This window comes from Ictalurus punctatus, chromosome 18 (genome assembly GCF_001660625.3).
Source record: "Ictalurus punctatus breed USDA103 chromosome 18, Coco_2.0, whole genome shotgun sequence".
Taxonomy (NCBI): Eukaryota; Metazoa; Chordata; class Actinopteri; order Siluriformes; family Ictaluridae; genus Ictalurus; species Ictalurus punctatus.
In genome coordinates this window covers 18352085-18373438 of record NC_030433.2, presented here as the reverse complement: position 1 = coordinate 18373438, position 21354 = coordinate 18352085, and the positions used below count along the sequence as shown (strand labels likewise).

The following is a 21354-nucleotide window of genomic DNA, read 5'->3' as shown; positions in this document are numbered from 1 at the left end:
TATGAGTGTTGCATTCAGGATAAACCTCTCTTGATCATTCCAAAAATGAATTTCCCGGATCACGATTGACTATTTTTTTAAGTTTTAATATGCAAGGTTAGATAGCGGTTGTCTGCAGGGGGGGAGGGGTTGGGGGGTGGGATTTTATTTTTCAAAATACGACTTGAATAAAATTATAACTGAAACAATATAAATATCAGACCAAAATTTATTTCCATCCGAATGGTGTACAGTAAGCGCCGATTGTCTCCCAAGCCTTATTTAGCTCATAAATAAAATACAGAACTCTCACACGGTGCTCTATAAAATTGTAGGAATGACTGTAAATAATTAGTCATTTTATCATTATAAACAAAGGAGTTATGCTAATACCTAGTTGAAAAAGCAAAGGTGTTGCTAGTTAGCGAATTCGAGCAAACAGTAAAGAGTTGTGTTAGCTAACTGTGTAGGTATGGTAAGGAGACAGCTAATAGAGATTTTCCACCTGATTCAGATCCTCAACCAGGGTATGGATGGTTCTGGATTCAGAAAAAATTGCACACCATGCTATTTGATATCAGACCTCCACTTGAAGCTAACACAGACTAACTGTAAGGAGATCTGTTAGCTAAAGTGTTCTGTCAGCTAATTGTGGAGGTACAGTAAGGAAACAGCTAATCGCACATTTCCAGTGCACACAGGTCCTCGAGCAGGGTATGATTCAGAATAATGTTCATACCATAAAAGGCTGCGTGATGTCACACCTCCATAGTTAGCTATTACAATCACACAGCAAGCATTTGTGTTAGCTAACTGTGGAGGACTGGTAAGGAGACAGCTAAGCGCCAGCTAATCACCTTTTTCTCTGCACAGCACAGTACAGTTTGTTAAATGTCACCTTACAATCTCCTTTACTCATGATTTGATTTAATTTGTAAAGACCAAAAATAGATGATCAGCCAGAACATTTTCCATTGTTTTTCCTCTTTAAAAATGCCGGTTGATTGATTCGAGTGACAGCAATTTTGTGTTTGTCCAATCAGTGGTATTTGTGGTAACCTGGCAAGAACGGTAACTAAATTCAGCACAATTGGTTACAGTATTGTTCACTTCGCAAAATAATGACAAAACCGATTTGTCTAATTTGTGGCTGTACCATACTGTACTGTGCTGTCTGTGGAAAACCTAGCTAAACATGCCGTGACTTCACTCACCACTTCAGGATGATGATGATGTAAAATTAACACGTGGCATTAAAAGCGATAAGCAACCCAGTCTCTGAAAAACTGTTCATATGCAACTTATTTGTTGCACCTTCTATACTTTGAATATCAACGTTATGGCACAAGCATATGTTGAATGCTCGAATGCTCTGTATGAGTCATTCTGAACCAACTTATTTTAACCAAAGTAACCTCTACCACTAAGCTATTTGAATAAGATCGATATGTAATAAATAATTGTACCGATTTTTTTTTTTACATATTCAGCATTGCTCAATTCATGCATAAAGATTTTGCTTTTTATGACATATGATTAGATATCTGTGCGGAGTTTGCATGTTCTCCCTGCGGTTCGATGTTTCCTCTGGGTACTACAGTTTCCTCCTCCAGTCTGAAGACATGGCTTGTAGGCTGATTGGCATTACCAGATTGTCTGTAGTGTGTCAATGTGTGTGTGATTGTGCCCTGCGATGGGTTGGCACCCCATCCAGGGTGTCCCCCGCCTTGTGCCCCGAGTTCCTTGGGATAGGCTCCAGGCTTCCCCAGCAGTATGGAAAATGGATGGATGATTAGATTTAAAGTGCTGAAGCTCCTCCTTTGCATACAAATTTGGTTTTCCCAGTACACTAACATGGCTATTTTCAAAATGTGAATAGTTTTTTATCCTGTAAGATCTTTAGTATATTGAGAATACAGAGACTTTCGTCGTTTTGAAAATACCTATGTTACCATCCATCCATCCATCCATTTTCTTATCCTCAGGGTCACGGGGAGCCTGGAGCCCCTCCCAGGGAATTTAGGCCATGAGGCGGGGGAAACCCTGGATGGAAGTCCAGCCTATTGCAGGGCACAATCGCACACATACAAGCACCCATTCATACTCTACGGATAATTTGTAAGTGCCAATCAGCGTTCAGTGCATGTCTTTAGAGTGGTGGAGGAAACAGCAGTACCTGGAGGAAACCCCCGAAACACGGGGAGAACATGCATGCTAACCATCAAGCCACCGTGCGCCTGGTTACCATGCTATATTAGTTTTATACGTTGCTATGCAATGTTAGTTTTATACCTTGCTATGCTATGCTTGTGCCAGAATGTTGATATTCAATGCACTGAACGTGCTGCAGATAAATTGCACGCACACCTTAAATTTGCAGCAGCAAGAAAAAAACCCTAATGAGGCATTAATTCTGATTATGCATATGCTGATTTGTGCGTGCTTTACCTCACTATTTATATCAGAACTAATAGACACCAAGGGTATTGATGTATTGCTAGAAATCTCACGTCGAGCAAGGGATCAGGCTTAATCAGCACTTCTCAAGATGCTCAGTTCATCTGTAGACAGCCCAGTGGGACAAAAACAGGTTTTCAATACTGCAAAGGTCCTCTGTGTATCTCAAAGCAATATAGACTAATGAGGACGCACGAGAGAGAGAGAGAGAGAGAGAGAGAGAGAGAGAGAGAGCAGAAGACGGGGGAAGGGCGAAGGAATAAGGGAGAGTAGGGCCAGTGGACATATCGATTTTCCCAGTTCTTTTATATTAGTGCTCCTTTGTTGTTCTTGTTAGAAACAAATTAGTCATGTGTAATTTACATCAAAACATGGGAAAGGAGCAGCAGTGTTTGTTCATAAATCTCATTTCTTAGTCCACCTCACCTCTGAGACCTGCCTCATCATCGTTTACAGAAAATTGGATCCGAAGAGACAAGCTTTATTCGAACATTTTGTTAGATTCACCAAGTGAACTGAAGAAAATGCTTGAACGATTTGTACACTGTTAACTGTTAGTGTTATTTCATTGGGAATTACGTCTCACCAAGGATCTTATTCATTTTAAGTATAAAATTACACTTGCTATGGCAGGAAAAGCAAAACCATGAAAAAAAAAAATCAATCATCTACTTTTTACTATCTTGTCTTAAAAAATAGATTTGAGCACTAGCGATCTAAACACACCCTGTTCTTTCAACACAACCGGCAGTAAGGGCCTTATGCAAATTCCTAGCTACAAAAAGTGAAAAAAAATTTGAAATGGGAAAAAAACATATATTTTTTACATTGCATTCACAGTTTTGACAGAATTTGATAATACATTAATGCAACACATTTAGCATTTATACATTTATACAGCACACATAGGTAACTAGAAAAAAATAATCTAAAACCTAACCTAGATTAAGTTTAAAGTTCTCTGTGCAAATGATACCTAATGAGTTCTTTCTACTGGAAACACCAGATAGCGATGATGTAACTGCATCATTTCCTGTTTGGCTTCTCAGACAAGTACCACAGTTGAGGTGTATCTCAGAGATGAGATCTGGGTCCAGACTTTGTTTTTTTTGTTTGTTTGTTTTGTTTTTTAAAAGAGAGGTTTGTCCAGTGCATTAATGTGATTCATACTGGGAAAGTGGGGAACGGGGACTAAAACTTTCCACCCCTTTAACTGCTTTTTTTCTTTCCTCTGATTGGATACTGCTCACTCTGACGAACTATGTTTTATCGTTTCAAGAAGTGCAGTTAACCTGGCAGTTTTAAAACTGAATGAACAAGGCCTGTTGGACAAATTGAAAAACAAGTGGTGGTACGACAAAGGAGAGTGTGGCAGCGGAGGAGGTGGTGAGAAGGTTAGCCACTATGCCGACAAATGCGGGTAAAAAGATTCCTTAGCAACGGGCGCATCTGCCGGGGCCACTTCACATCCCAGTCACACACATCTGAGCATCACGTTAACATTATCTAGCTTATAATGAGACACGAAGGAAAGCAGTTACTGTCAGAGCACAAATATTCGCTTTCAGCTGGGACCGTGATGGCATGCATGTCCCATATTTAGAAGGGATGTATTGCGCTTTCTATTTCTTCCGCAATTTATCACTTAAAAAATGTTATCAGCTTTTCTTTTGTCGTTCCTATTCTCTGCTGGAAGAGACATCCATCTTTTAGGATGAATAATGCAGGACCCATTCAGCTGCTTTTAACAGGAACTGAAGCAGACATGTTTTACGCTGGCACAGGAAACTAGTCAAAGATGTGTCATTGTGAAGAGCTTAGATGAAGCACCATGACCATTTTTCGAATATTTAGCAGCTTCCAAAAGACGGTTTTATGCACAATTCCTGAAAACACTGGGCCTTCATCAAAGGGAATTTATGCAGAGAAAAATGAAAGCAATATCATGTACAGTATGTCAAAAACAATAATGGCTATTTGAAATTAATTTACTGTCACATGACCAGATTTTCCATCATGCTTCTGCAAAGACAGACTGACAACAACAGAACAGCAGGAAAAGCAGGAGAATGATAAGAACTAGAGATAAACAGTTAAACAGTTGACAGTGGGAAAGTCAGCAGAAAAACACAACAACAAGAAAACAGTAATGCTTTACATTACAGCTTCCTTTACACGAACATTATTACTGTAGTAGTTAACGTTTCCAAACCATGAACTTCAGCAATAATCTACCATGAGAAATGTTAACAAAGTAACACGTTTTTTTTGTTTGTTTAAATGTTAAATAAACCCACTTGCATTGACGTATTTTGAAATGTATGTCCCCTGATAAAATACTGTTTAAATAGTGGAACTTTCTTCGGTCTCAGTTCTGAATTTTGCCAGTTAGCAACCGCAAACATATTCATTAACCCTTTCATGTATAAATTGTTTATATGCATATCCAGATTCTACTTAAAATTGTATGATGTATGAATTTTTGATTCATTCTAAATATTACTTATATTAACAAATGCATTGTCCATGGAAAAAAAGCTAGAACAGTATGCTTGATATAATAATAATAATAATAATAATAATAATAATAATAATAATAATAATAATAAATGAAATCTTCCAATGTCTAAATTATTTTAACATTCAAGTTGAAGGCAATTTTTTTTAGGAAATATAATTTCTGAACATACACAATAAAAAAAAAAAAAAGCATTTTCCCCAAAACACATTAATATAAAAAACCAACAAACAAACAAACAAAAAAGAAAACTCTAAGGTGATCAGTGGAATCTGGCCCAAAAAACAGTTTTACTTTATTTTTATTTATTTATATTTTTTGTAGAAAGTTAGTCAAGATTGAGAATGACAAATAGGATAGAAAGCTACAGCTGTTTAGATTAATTTAGTGCAGCGTGATTCCAGAGTGATATGGAGTTCATTGAAATCTTACACTGTATTTTCTTAAAAGCTAAAAAAAAAAAAGAAAGAAAAAAGAGCCAAAATTGCCTGTCTTTAAGTGTGGACAGTATGCATGAAAGGGTTAAGGTTTTGTTTAAATCGGTCAAATGTTTGAATTGTTTCTAGACCTTTAATAACCGTATTAATTCGAAGATAACTTAGAGTTCGGATTTTCTAAGAGGTTTTTTTTTGGTCCAAAGAGGACTGTTCGGTTTGCCAATATTTTTATTGCAATTTAATTTGTAGGAAATTGTTTTATTATGTAAGCATTTTATCACAAAAATATTTTTAACTTGAACATTTAAAAAAAAATAAAAAAATTCCAGCATTTCTACAATGTGCAGAAATTTGATGGAAACCCAACATTTATTTAAAACATATCCTGACAAAAAATATCACATGCATAATCGCATGTGTTTTATTGCTGGTGTTCGCCAATAGTTGTGAGCTAACCGTAACTGCATCCCAAGATAATTTTTTTTACAACCAGGCCGTGGCAGTATGTGCCCGCTGCCTAAAGCGATGGAGCGGGGTCCCATGCACATGTCTGTAGCTCCAGTCCCAGGCCTGAACTCTTCCTGCTGAGGGAGCATAGAGGCATGTACTCCAGTGGGACCCTGCACTCCATCACTTTGCCACTGCAACTGCTGTGTCAGCTAATGTAACTGAATAACATAAAATAACATGTCCTATGATGTTATTTATGTTATTTCCCCTGCGTGGTTGAAGAACTCCCGTAAACCTTGCCGTTTTGAAACTGAGTGAATCAGGCATCTTAGACAAGCTGAAAAACAAATGGTGGTACGATAAGGGCGAGTGTGGACCCAAGGACTCGGGAAGTAAGGTCAGTCTCCTCAAGTCTGGGACCATCACTGTTGTCTAATGCTCGCACGGACATGGTGACAGCCTGTGTGTCAGTGAGAACGAGTGAGAAACAGAGAAGGAGAGAGAGAGTGACAGAGAACAAGAGCAATCATGCATTCAGATACAGCATGCAGAGGGAGAAAGAGATGCCAGTGTTAATATACATAATTTATGTAATAAATACAAATAACAAGTGGACCATGTTCTTCACTCAAGTTTGCAGTGTCTCACTACAGACCAGAGGGAAAAAAAAAAAACATCATGCATTCCGGACTATAAGTCGCTTTTTTTCTTATATGAAGTGTTTAAGTGTGACATAAATGATTTTTAAATGTAATTAATTTTTTCTTTCACAATATAAATACTTAAGTAACATAAGTCTTAATATCGTAACAGATAATATGAATAACAAATCAAATGCAAATTCCTAATAAGTTAAAATGAGTTCCTTAACATGCCACATGACGTGAACGTGAAATCTCACTAATCTATCATAATAACATCATAGCATGGTCATGCAATATACAGTACTTGCTTTTGATTGGCTAGCAGGCATCCAAACTTGTCATAGATTACTTGGGGGGATAACGAAATGGAACCAAATAAAATGACTTTGCTAAGAGTATATCATACAGATATACGGAAACAAAACATATTCAAAGCTTGTGATAGCAGGATGCTTCCCTGGGCATTATCTGCATAATTTATAAACTATAACCAACCACAAAAGTGATAACCCAAAGACAGTTGAAGGGGGGGGGGGGGGGGGGGGGGGGGGTCACTTCTGAACTGAAAATCATTTTGAATGTATGAAGAAGGTATAAGTGATACAATTGGGAGGGAAATCTAGATGTAACTGGAAAAGGCTGATCTGGATGAATCTGGGTCATTGGGGATATATTTGGAGTATAATAAATAAAGAGTCCCATTAGAATCTGGGAGTGGATGTCCTTAATAACAAATATTCAGGGATTTGATGGAACATTTGTTTTTGTTTTTTTCCCTATTTAATTACCAGTAGTGCGTAAACTGTAATTAAAAAAAAAAAAAAAATCCTTTGACTTACAAAGTGTACAATCATTTCTTTTCTCTAAGCAGACTGAATTTATACTCTGCAGCGACTTCTTGTCCGGAAAATATGGTAATTGGCTTTGATGTTGGATTTAAGTATAAAGTAACATGTTACTGGGCGTTCGTATCACATTCAGAAGCACTTTATAAATCTTTTTATGAGGTAATGCTGGATTTCTAAAAGACTTTATGCCAAAACATTACACATTGTTGTTTTTTTTTTCTTTTGTAATATAGGACTTTGTAGTATATAATTTTTATAGTTTATACAAAAACATTAAATTGGTTTATTTATTTTATATATTCTCATTTTATATATATATATATATATATATATATATATATATATATATATATATATATATATATATATATATATATGAATTTTTATTCTATTTAAAAGCCATTACCTTGTTTATAGGAACAGCACGTTCATGACACCTTGGGACATGTTCTGTGAAGTATCCATTCCATGGCTGTTCATTTAGCTGACACATGGGTTTCTGACATACATAACGAAGTTGTAGAATACATTAGTAGTATAAATTAATGCTTAATAACAATGTCATAAAGAACAGATTGATTATTCATTCAGCTTAAAGGTCTGAAAATCATTCATTTAGCTGCCTTTAAGTCTATGATTGTGTCCTGCATTTATTCCAGCATAAACTCCATATTATCTGTACTATTGCTGTGCTTGAGGCGCATTTGCAACCTGTAATTCCCCACCTACAACTGGTAAAAACCACTGAAAACATCCCCTGAGCGTGAAATTTCAACTCATCAACATGGCCGTGCACACTGTGAATTGTGTAAAGTCACCCTTCTCTAATTTTAAATAATTTTATAGCAGTATTGGCTTTAGCTGAATTAATATGAAGTACTTGGTTAAATCTATAACATTGACCATATTAATTGCTCTTTTGAGAAGGTAATCATCAACGTTAGAGTTCACTATCTTTGGCCATCTAGCTTGCTGATAACTGGCTAGCTTGTTACTGAGTTACTCTCTGTTGTTGCTGTGCTGTAATTTCAGTACTAAATATTGCACCACTCAGCCCTGTAACTGTGAATGTTGTGACAGAGCAATCAAGACACGATATTGTGGAGGCGTCCATGTTTTGTTTATTTTTTTTCACTTCATGGAAAAAACTCAAACGTCCCGAGGTGGGAAATAACGTTATTACAACTTACACGTTACTACTAATGTGTGCAAGCTCTTATATTGTATATTCAGTGACAAATACTACCTGGATTCTTTCATATACAATACAGAAAAATAAGTCACACAATGTTACCTCACAAATTTTGCTAATAAGGTGTATATAGTAAATCCTCCAGCATTAAAAAAAAAATATTGCAATGCTTATGAATGTGTTATGAAGACCGAAGTGGTTGAACCTACTTGCCCAGCAAAACTACAAATAAAAAACAAATAATACAGTCACGAAGTCTGTTTGTTCCAGGCACCCGAGCTACTGATTTGTCCACCCATGCAGTCTCAGACAGCTCATAGTGTGTAAGAGCAGAGCTTAGTAATGCACAGCAGAGCTGACTACCCCTGTGTTCACACTACCAAGCAACAAGTCGCTCATGTCACTGTTACTGTGCCTCTTTTAGGGGACTTGCAATTGCTACTGTTGTCTCTTGCACTGTTTCTCTTTGGGGGTTTTTTGCTTGCTTGTTGGATTTTTAGTTCCCGTGAGAAGCGATAGTAGCTGCTTTATATACAGCTTCTACAGCTAGCTAGGTAAACACAAATGAAGTAATACACTAAACAGTGTGAAATGTGATCATTTGAGTTACGTTATATGCGTCGTTGGATTCGGAGTAGAAAAGCAAGCTGACTGTACAAACTACATACACTCACCAGATTCATCGATAATCTCTGCTGCTCCCTTCCAAGCTTTATTTTGACTCAAAATGTTCTATACGCATTTAACATGACAGGATATGACAGGTGAAATCACGGTTAAAACTTTTACTTCTATTTTTGCATGTTAAACAGTAAACGGGAAATACTTGCAAGTACTGTAGGAGTTGTGCGTGGCGAACTTAAGAAATATCAGACCACATGCACCAGAGGATTGATGCAAGGAATCATTCGAGCCAGTTGTTTGGATTTACCAAGTTGTTCCTAATTTGTATAGAATTGAGAAAGTGTTTCAAAAGAAAAGAGTTCACATGTCGCTGCAGCTTGGTGGTTGAAATCGTGGCTCCGTGTCACACATGCATAGAAAATGAACCTGCCAATTTGTAGCTTGGCAGTGTGAACGCAGGGCAATTCTGCGCTGATTGCTCCAGGTTAAACTGCAGTCAAAGGATTGATGCCTGATTAGAATAAACAGATAAAAGCATAAATACTAAACGGATGCAAATAGAGTAGTCTGGAGACACATCATAGCAGTGAGAATTTATTTATGTATGCATTATAGATGTGTGTGGGTGCGTGTGTTTGTTAGAAAATGTGTGTGCTAGAGCGAGAGAGATATAGAATGTAGTCTTGTAGTAATCATAACTGTGAGTGAGTAGACGTGTGATTTGTGAGTGAATGTCTGTGTTGTGATTTGTCTTTTACACATATTTCATCTTTCTAACTGTGTGCCCTCCATCCTCCCGCCTCCAGGACAAGAGCTCACAGGCCCTGAGCCTCAGTAACGTGGCTGGGGTCTTCTACATCCTGGTCGGGGGGCTGGGCCTGGCCATGCTGGTGGCCCTCATCGAGTTCTGCTACAAGTCGCGAAATGAGGCCAAGAGAATGAAGGTGGACGCGCCTGAACGCCAAACCCCTCCCTCTCCCGCCCCTGTCCCAAGCCCCGTCCTTGTCCCTAGCCCCCGCCCCACTCCTCAGCCTAGCCCCACCCACAGCACCCAGAGCTTAGCCACATATAGAGAGGGTTACAACGTCTACGGGACTGATGGCGTAGAGATGTAGGCGCTCAGGCGTACGTAGGTGTCCCGTCGTCGTAAGTGGAGCTCATCTGTAACGCCACAGTAACGCTTGCCGTGTTGAGCGTGTGGTAAAGCCTGCTTGTGTCTGTGCCGTCCTCATTTCCGTTCCGTGTAATCCAAGTGGAGACGTCTGCATTTGCACGTGTTATTGTACCCAAAATGGAGGCACTTGCCCTGCATAGATCATAGGGCTGTCATCTTTTTTTATTAGAAAAAAATGCAATTAGCATACAAATTATAATGAAATAATTTAGTATTGAGTGCAATTGGATATTAATTACTATTTGTTTCTACCACAGCAAGAATTCATGTTAGCATTAGTGCTACCCTGTGTTTATATTAGAAAACTCAGTAAAAATAGTCTCGGAGGCACTATCATAATTTTATCCTTTACCTTTAATGTTTCAGATTTATTTTGTTTATTTTCATATAGTATATTTTTAAAATCGCTGATCTTTAGCTTGATACTACAACCTTTCCAAGACAGTTGTTAAGTTCTTTCATGCAATATCTCTTTCAGCACATACAGTACTGTGCAAATGTTTTAGGCACATGCAAAGAAATGCTGTAGAGCAAAGATGCCATCAAAATAATCAAATTACTAAAGAAGAAAAGAAAAACTCTTCGGGGCTAAACTTGATTAATTTTTAAATGCATTTTACTTTATGTTGTTTTCTTAACAGTAAATATATAACGCGAGAAACGTCATTGCATTGACATCAGTAACTGTAATTAAATGACATCAATTTAAAATGTAATGCGTTACATTACTGCGTTATCAGAAAATGTCACTAGGTTACAGTAACACTATAACATGCAACTCTGCTTGCAAGTCAACATGGCCAAGACACGCCTAAGTGATCCAGAAGCTTGTGTCCAAGAAAAGAGACTATACTACAATACTATAGTAATTACAATACTCTTAACGAAAAAAATAATTAGCATGAGTAACAAAATAACATGGCATTATACATTATAACAGCATGTCCTAGTAACATGACAGTCTATTCTCACTGGATATCTGTCATGAACACTCATGACTGAGTATGAAATCTGCCAAGACCATGTCAGTTTATGATGCAATGTTACCAGGCAACCTCATTTGACATCTTGGCATTCTCAAGCACAACTCTCAGTAAAGCACAAGCACATCTTTGAGCAATAATTAGAAGCCTTAATAAATAATCTGTGCTGCTGTTACTACGTAACTATGCTGGAATGTAACCATGGCGATTATCAATAACACCTCAGGATAGGCCTGTATTAAACATCTCGCTACATCAGAGAAAAAATAATGAATAACTGAATCACATGAATGGCAGAAACACAGAAAGATGAACAAATGAACTTAATTTTTTTGTTTACATTATTTTCTGAGGTTGGGACGCTTTATTGAGCGTCATTTCTTACATAAGCTCTGCAGGGCTCGGCCAGACGCATTTGAGACGCTTCATTGCTCAATTGTGTTTAAATCTGCTGTTTTGTCCGTGCTTGCTAATAATGTGTGCTCACAACATAACCTTTAAATGCTCCTTTTTTTCTCTCTCGATAAATCCGTGGACTCATTCTCTCTCTCTCTCTCTCTCTCTCTCTCTCTCTCTCTCTCTCTCTCTCTCTCTCTCTCTCTCTCTCTCTCTCTCTCTGTGCTACTGTGTTTTCTTTCATTTTCTAATACAGTTGACTTTCACCGAAGCCATGCGGAACAAGGCTCGGCTGTCGATCACAGGCAGCGTGGGCGAGAACGGCCGTGTCCTGACCCCTGACTGCCCCAAGGCCGTGCACGCCGGCCCCTCCCTGCGTCAGAGCTCTGGGCTAGCTCTAGTCTCCTCCGACCTGCCGTGAAGACCAAAAACATTCAAGTGCCTTAAATCCCACCGACCCACAAATCCAACCAACAGCTCCGATCACAACCCGAGGGATAACTCCGAGGGCCCACTTCAGTCGCTCCATATACTGAAAATACGGAAAAGGACTCGAAATTCCACTGTGTGGCCGTGATGAGATGTTTTCAGCCCAGCTGCTGAGAGGTGTGCGCTTGAAACCTGTATTAAGAACTTGCGCTCAAGCGGAGCAAAGATGACCAGAGGACCAGAAAACTGTCATTCAGATACACCCAGAACTTTTTTGGGGCAAAAACTAAAGCAGAGACATAAATATCAATTCAATATTGATAACTAAAATGGGTCGTGCAGGAGGGTTTCAGCTGTAACATGAAATAAAAATAATTCAAACAGTATTAACGATAAATATGTACTAAAAAACTGTGAAGAGTTCGTGTATATTCTAAAATCATAACTAAAGAAATTATTTACACTGCTTTGTAAATAGAACTAAAGACTGTACACACTCGCTTGCTTTTTAAACATGTGTAAATAGCCAATTCTGTCGTGGACAAAAGTATAAATCTCGTTTTTTTATTTTCTCCTAGTTAGAAAAATGCAATAAATGATAGAAAATTGTAAAGAAATAAAAAATGATTTATTTATGTAGACATACAGTATATAAAACTCTATAAACTGAATTCAGCGGGCATGTTATCAACACTGACTACGTCCTCAAGTCGACACTCGGGGAAAGGCATTTTTACGGTATATCTAAATAAACCTGAACGCCCATCCTCGACGCCATGTCCTGCTTACTCACTGTGCTGTTGTAGACCATGGACCTTTATAGACTGTTTTATTTTCCTCAGAAACAGACTTTATTTTGGTTGATTCGTATATTTAAAAAAAAGGAAAAAAAAAAAAAGGTTCGCATCAGGTTGAAATTTCCGTATTTGCCTCCGAGCAGCCGTGTGCTTAGGAATCAGACGAGACGATGAGTGCGTGGAACCTTTTCAGAAAGTGAACTAGGTAGAAAAGATGGTGAAGACAATGTATAGTCGAGAGCCATGGTCAGAGCCTATCTTTGGCCTTTTCTACAAAACACTGTGTGACCTCAACCAGGCCTTGAGCACGTTCTCCTCCAGAACCTGTAGCAGTGGAGTTGTCCCAAGACCATCGAGTGAATATGTCCATTCTGGATTTCACTGGACATTTGGACATAAAGGACGTCCTCTATGCTTCAGGGTGCCAAAATGGGACACCGAGTGCTCAACTAATTCCTGCTCAAAGTCGGCATTTTACCTTAGAAAGTGCAATTTCAGGTCTCTTAATCATAAGCAACCACACCTACACCTCGTCTCTCACTAGTTCTTTCTCTATGTCTCTCACCCTCACTCTCTCTCTCTCTCTCTCTCTCTCTCTCTCTCTCTCTCTCGCACTCTGACAGACACAGTGTGGTCCTAAATCTTGAAAATTTATTCCCTCAAAAAAAAAAAAATTCAAATTGAAATTAGTGTCACATCAAATTAAGTATCGCAAGAGTTTTTTTTTTAATGATCATAACTATTTTTACAATTTGCAATTTGTAGCCTATCCTTGATATATTCACAGACAGATCAAATATTTAATTGTTGCAAAGCTATTCAACAAAAGTATACGTTTCTGTTTGCGTGTGTTCATGAGTGAAAGGTTTTCACTTTTTTTCCCTGAACTGTAGAGTTGTGTTTTTGAATAAAATGCATCCAATTAGGCAAAATGCAATTTTCCTTTCAAATGTAGTAGGCTAGATGTTCCAGTTGAAAAAAAAAAAAAAAAAAAAAGCTGCCTACAGTTATAAGCACCTACAAGCTACCTACACACACACACACACACACACACACACACACACGCAAATAAACTACAGCTGCCCTGCTACGCAGTGAGGATTGTGTTACATTGATCTTTGCTCTGTAGCTCTGTAAAGTTCAAACAGATCTGGTGTTCTCAGTCATCAATTGTAAATATTTATTTTGATCATTTTTTTTAGTAAAATACTAATGCCAAAAAATTGCCTTTGAGTCTTTTTTTTTTTTTTTTTTTTTAGAGATTGAATGAAATCAGATTTCTGTAATAAGTCAGTCTGTAATGCAGAATAAATCAATCTAATGTACACTCACCGTTCACTTTATTAGGAACACCCGTGCACCTGCACATTCATGCAGTTATCTAATCAGCCAATCATGTGGCAGCAGCACAATGCAAAAAAAATCATGCAGAAACGGGTCAAGAGTTTCAGTTCATGTCAAACATTAAAATGAAGAAAAATGTGATCTCTGGGCCTTTGATTGTGGCATGGATATAGGTACCAAAATTCGCTGTTGTCAAGGTTTGATGTGTTGTGCATTCTGAGATGCTTTTCCGCTCACCATAGTTATAAAGAGTGCTTATTTTAGTTATTATAGATGTTCTGTCAGTTAAAACTAGTCTGATTCTCATTCTCCTCTGATCTCTATCATCAACAATGTGTTTCAGACTGCAGACTCTCCACACAAAGGATTTTTTTTTTCTTTTTTCTGTGAAAATCTCTAGAGACTGAAAATCCTAGGAAATCAGCAGTTTCTGAAATACTCAAATCTGCGCATCTCTCACAAACAACCATGCCACGGTTAAATTCACAGCGATTACACTTTTCCCCCATTCTGATGTTTGATGTGAACAATATCTGAGGCTCTTGACCTGTATCTGCATGATTTTATACATTGGGCTGCTGCCAAATGATTGGCTGATTAGATTGCTGCATGAATGTGCAGGTGTTCCTAATAAAGTGGAAGGTGAGTATGTGATGCCATTGAGCATCTTCTCTAGTAAAAATATTTAGGCTCCATTTACACCTGGTCATTTCACTCATTTGAATATCAGCATGATCCAAGATGCATTTAAACCAGATTGAAATCATATTCTACGAAAGCACTAGTAATTTCTGGAACCTGATTAATGAGAAGGTGTTGATTGATTTTCTATAACAAAATCTCAGACATTAGTGCAGCTGCAAATCACAGGTCTATATATTAATACATTATTGTTTCTACAGTAACAGCTCATTCACGGGGACTCGTGCTCCAGCTGCTCACATCATCAAAATCTAATAGCGAACAGATTAAAATGTGGTTTTATTTAACTTAGAAATACATATAACTGTTGATATTCTCTGAGGAGACGTTTTTTTTGTTTTTTTTTACATTTATGGAAGGGAGTCTCCAGTGCCAGTGCTTTGTAACAGTCTGTAGGTTTTGCACCACAGGAAGGAAAGCTTTCAACACAGAGGATATTGCTGTTTCTCAATTTCGTTCTTTCAAATAAATAAATAAATAAGTCGCTATGGTACAGGTATAAGAGGGGATAAAACCTCTACAGGATATGCTGCTATAGGAAAACAATTAACTGCTGGCCGGTAACAATAAGTCTGCTCTGTATCATGCTGCATCTTGACAGGGATTATCTCCCTATAACAGAACACCTAGTTGTGTTATGTACTTAATGCATAAACCACTTCAGAAGTTGGGACACACAAGTAAATCTCATCCATCTCTCTAAACCAGTGTTCTGAACTAGCAACTATGACAGATATTGTAGTAACATATTGAACAGTACTGAATACAATACTGCATTGAACAGGCTAAACAAATTACCCACCAGTACTTCCTTTGAGTTTAAGGAAATTAAAAATAGTGTGAACAATATTCAGCATTATGAGCTCAGCATATTGCATGCGGTCAGATTTTAAACGAGTGACACATTTGACGCATTTCAAATAAGATTTACTAAAAAAAAAATTCTTCTGTTTTTCTCATACTAAATTGTTTCAGAAAGTAAAAAAAAAAAAAATTCATGAAAAAACAAAGGCAACTTGAGTAAACACACAATACAGTTTTTAAATGATAATGTTATTTATTGAAGCAAAAAAGTTATCCAATGCCAACTGGGCCCGTGTGTAAATGTATTTGCCTCCGCAGTTAATAATTCCATAAATCTATGAAACTGCATTCATAATGAGGTTCAGCTGGACTAGACACAACCAGGCTTGATTACTGCAAACCCTGTTCAATCACATCAACACTTAAATAGAACTCTTTTCATCAGTATGAAGTTGGTTAAAAGGTCTTACCCAGTAACACACGATTCCAAAATGGAAAGAAATTCCAGTAATGATGAGGAAGAAGGTGATTGAAATACATCAGTCTGGGAAGGGTTACAAAGCGATTTCTAAGGCTCTGGGATTCCAAAGAACCACAGTGAGAGCCGTTATCTCCAAATGGAAAAAAAAAAAACTGGCACAGTAGTGAACTTTCCCAGAAGTGGCCGACCTTTTAAAATTCCTCCAATAGAGCACAGCAACTACTCATCCAGCAAGTCACAAGAGAGCCTAGGACAACATCAAAGGAACTCCAGGCCTCTCTTGCATCAATAAAGGTCACTGTTCATGACTCCACTATCAGAAAGACTCTGGGCAAAAATGGCATCCATGGAAGAGTGGCGAGGTGAAAACCACTGCTAACCCAGAAGAACATTAAAACTCATCTGAATTTTGCCAAAACAGTCAAAAGTGGAAATGTTTGTTGGACAGGGGTCCCGTTACATCTAGCATAAACCAAACAGAGCTCATCATACCTATGGTCAAGCATGGTGGGGGAAGTGTGATGGTGTGGGAATGCATTGCTGCTTCACGGCCTGGGCAGCTTGCAATAATTGAGTAAAACATGAATTCTACTCTTTACCAGAAAATCCTAAAGGAGAATGTCTGGTCTTCATTCCATAAATTGAAACTCAAGCGCAACTGGATAATGCAGCAAGGCAATGATCCAAAGTATAAGATTAAGTCCTAGTCCTAGAAGTAAGCAAAAGACTGATCTCCAGTTATCAGAAGCATTTGGTTGCAGTTATTGCTGCTAAAGGTAGCACACACACACACACACACACACACACACACACACACACACACACACACACACACACACACACACACACACACACACATATTTTAAGTTTAAGGGGGCAATTAGTGTTTCACATGGGTGATAGGAGCTGAATAACTAAAAATGAATAAATAAATAAAAACTGCATTGTGTGTTTACTCAGATTGCATTTTTTGTGCTTGTTTGAAGATCTGAAATTATTTAGTATGAGATATACACAAAATGAATATGAATAATCTCTGTATATGTATGTGCACCACATTCACTTCATTTTAATACAAACCGACTATTAATGTTTTTACCTTTATTATAAGCACTTATTGTAGGGTTTGAGGTCACTTGAGCATTAGTAGGTCACATGTCTTTAGGCTGTACCTGTGCTAGGAAGTCAGAAACTTACCCAAAGTCCCCAGAAGTTTCTCTTCTCTGACACGTCCTTTAAAACATTGTTGTATTGTTCTGCTTTTTTAAAGCACAGACATTACTTGGTTCTTGTTTGGTTGTGGCGGAAAATGCTAGAAAAGTGAAGGCTGTATAAAAGAGGAGTCACTTTATTCTGAAAAAAAAAAGCACAAAAAGTCTCTTTCCACAGGATGTAATGGAATCTTTACCAATACGTCAGGTCGGACAGGATATATATTACCTGGGATTATTTCTACTGCTCATTTTATAGACAGTAAAATACAGTGTCATCTTTCAAGATGTGCGCAAGAACAGTGTGTACAAATTACTTACACAATGGATTTAGACAGAGTGAAAATCTGAGAGAAAAGCGGGTAGTAATTACGTTATCCCTCCTCTCTGTGTAAAAACCAATCCAGTCCGAATAGAGCTTGAGTAAGGCAGCTCAGAAAACATGGAAATTTAATGAAGTAGGCATCTAATCATGGTAAACACCTGGAAAGTTCCAAATGGATGGACTATTTTAGGAATATTAGGGAGGTGGAAGAGAGTACATTTGGGTCATTAAGCCGTCGATGTTATATATTTAGCACATTTTTTAAATATATTTGATCAATATAACAATATATGCTAAGATATTCTGCTTTATTTTTATCTGCCGATGCCCCATTTATATGTCCGTTCATAAATCCACCAACTAATGTGGATAAATTAATTATGTAGTTATCACTAAACCAGCCTTTAACACTGAGTATGTACTTCATTCTAGAATTTTAGAAATCAGAGGGCACAGTGGCTTAGTTTTTAGCAGCCAGGGTTGGGGGTTCAAATCCTGCTTCCGCCCTGTGTATGTGGAGCTTGCATGCTCTCCTAGTGCTTCAGGGGTTTCCTCCGGGTACTCCGGTTTCCTCCACAGTCTAAAAACATGAGCTATAGGCTGATTTGGCATTTCCGAATTGTCCATAGTGTGTGAATGTATATGCCCTGCAATGGGTTGGCACCTCGTCCAGGGTGTCCCCTGACTTGTGCCCTGCAATAGGTTCCAGGCTCCCTGTGACCCTGTGTAGGATAAGTGGTATAGAAGATGGGTGGATGGAATTTCATTAAATTGTGCTCAGATAATAATAGAATAATTGATTAGTCATAAAGGGGTTATTAAGCATTGAATTGACTTTAACATTAAAAATGCCCTCAAATGTGATCCTGGAAAATGGTTTCCTCGGGAGTGAAAATCCTGTCAGTCCCCTCAGCATGGAAGAAGGCAGGCACTTGGCTGTGCTCAGCTTCCTGACAGCGAGTCCACACCTCCTATTCAGCATAATGCTCAAAATAATAATGATCACTCCTTAACAATCATCAATATTTACACCGAAGGTGTTCATTTAAAAGAGTCGATCCGCAGTACGGCTGAATAACAACGTGGCTGATGAGAGGCGGATTTGTCTTAGACAGTAAAATGATCAGTCTGAGAGAACGTGGGAAAGGCTTCTCATCATTGTTGCCTGGGCTTGATATTTCGACACCATTTCCTTGGCAATATGGAGTAAAAGCAAGAAGGGAAGAAGCCTTGAGCTGGTAATCCTCACGGAACTGATGTAGACAGAGGATGAGTCATAGCAAAGGTTAAACTTTGCGATCAAAATCATAAGGAGCTGTACTAACTGCAAGACATCATCAGTCCCTCACTTGCTTTTTTTCCAGTTCTGTTGCATAACACATCTGTGAGTCATCAAATTGTCTTTCCATGACATTCCCGAAGGGAGCTGTCAGTACAGGATTACAGTTATCTTGAGGATTTTTTTTTCAGTCCTATTGAATGGCTTTCTCCTTCAACCTAGAGCTAATTCATTCATTTTAGGAGGAGTTTTTATACAGTATGTTAGGGATGAAACAGAACACAAATAGATTATTTGGAACAAGGTTAATGGGTTCTACAAATACAGATACAAATAACAGTCACACTATTTTCATTATAATTTTTTAAAGAAAGCCTGCCAGGACATCAGGACTGGAATCCTGGAGGTGTTTACTTTCATGTGGGCACAAGGAAATGGTCAGATATGAAGTGGTGGTTTAAATTAATAACTAGTTAGTTTATATTTTGGGAAATACAACCAGCTATATTCATTAGAATACTGTGGGCAAGTATAAACAAAAAATAACTGCGCATTTGGGGGGATGGGGGTGGGGGGGCAGAATTATGAACTGGAGTTATGGAGATGAGGTTGAGGAACTGTCAAAGCTGGAATTTCCAAACTATGATGGTAGTGCTAGCATTTTTTTTTTACTGCTGGGATTTTCCCCAGTGTTTTCCAATGTTTCCGAAGACAGAGTAGTGGGGTTTATATTTATTTAAAAAAAAATGTAAACCTTAAGTGCTCGTCTTTAAATACAGATACATATATGGATATTTGCAGCACTTAACAGATACAGATAGCGGCATTATGTTGCACTCCTATTATATATGTATGATTCATTAAAGCTCTACATCTTCCTAAACCATTCCAAATAAGATATACGACCTTGCTGTGTGTAATACCATAGTACACTGGGAGCAGTTGTACATTCTTTAGCCTACGCTTCAGGACCTTCGATATCCCTCCGGTTGGCTCTCTGTTTTCTGATGATTGTGCACTGCGGTTCTCTGCTTCGCACCACAGACCTTATCTCGCTCCACCTACAGCAGCGAAGAAGACAACGCTTCATGCGTGGCATACTAATCTCCCATTAATGAATATGTGAATTTCTGGTGTTTCTCATTATTGCTGCCCGTACAAAGCTCTCCTGCGGGGAACGAAAGCAGTAGAGCATGGTTAAACAGAACTTCAAGTACAGGGAACTGGCTAGTGCGATTCCCAGGATTGTCATCATGATTAATTATGTTGTAGAAAATTTTATTGGAGGAAGAAACCAAGGCGGATGCGCAAATCCATTTCAGAGGAGAATCCATCGAGTATAAATGTATGAGGCAATTTTGCCTCATACCATTAATGGTGTTTTTTAATTTTTTAAATAGCTGTATATCTGAGCAGGTGGCCAAAGTGAGCATGCTGCAGATAGTCAAGGTCAGAAAATGGTGATACCCCCGACTGAAATTACGGAAGCTCTGCGCAGTGGAAACGTGCATAAATATTGCAGCGCTGCTGTGTTTGGAGAGGGGGAGGAATATGAAGCCCTCCTCCTCCAACAGATGTTAGTACATATGTCAGAACAGAAAGAAGAGCACTAATGACCTTCAGGGGAAATGAAGTGGAGGATGTTTTAAGAGCGTGCAGCTTTTCTTGTGTGTCACCATCAAAATCAGTATTTTTGCACATTTATAGATTAATACATTTGTGTAATAGTAAAGCAGCTTGGAATATTGATTAGCTCCCCAAAGCCACACTTAATAAGGTGCCACACTTGACAAGATAGAGGTCTACAGAAGTATGAATCATCTCTTATATTATGCCCTGTATCTCAAGAGTATGGTCTCAACAGATACTAAGGTGGAAAAGGAGCTGGAATGGATATAGCAGCTGATAAAATCATAAGGCAGGCCTTAACTCATGGTGTCAGAAACAGTTAAAAGAGATAGTTAAAAGAACAGGGTCCAAAGAGCTCTCTAGTTCTGGTTGAGTGGTGAGGAGAATAATTACTGATGACTCATTCTCATGTGGGTCAATAAAAGTGGATGTTCACATAAGAATGAATCTTTGCAAACAGCCAAAAGTGGGTTTGAGGAAAATTGAGGTGCCAAATACAAATGAAGGTGTACAAAGACATAAAACATTTCTTTTATTATGCTCTGTCTCTACAGGATGGTCCCAGCGGATACTACAGGGGAAATGGAGCTTGATTGGGTAAAGCAGTTGATAACGTCCTGTAAGTAACATTAGGCTTAACTCATAGCAAAA

General features: G+C 38.1%; 1 protein-coding gene across 3 annotated transcripts in view; it reads left to right on the top strand.

Annotated features, from left to right (window-relative positions):
- The window catches only part of gria4b (glutamate receptor, ionotropic, AMPA 4b), a 116916-nt gene extending 102776 nt beyond the window's left edge, over window positions 1–14140 (top strand). Inside the window, exons 14-16 of one of the 3 annotated variants that reach the window (XM_017493574.3) lie at window positions 6124–6238; window positions 9956–10093; window positions 11959–14140. In XM_017493574.3, the coding sequence (XP_017349063.1) occupies window positions 6124–6238; window positions 9956–10093; window positions 11959–12123 (418 nt within the window). In that variant the 3' untranslated portion in view covers window positions 12124–14140. Of the gene's footprint in view, window positions 1–3715; window positions 3831–6123; window positions 6239–9955; window positions 10296–11958 lie in introns of all 3 variants that reach the window. The other 2 variants (XM_017493573.3, XM_017493570.3) reach the window with 2 other exon arrangements.
- Window positions 14141–21354: the final 7214 nt, after the last annotated feature.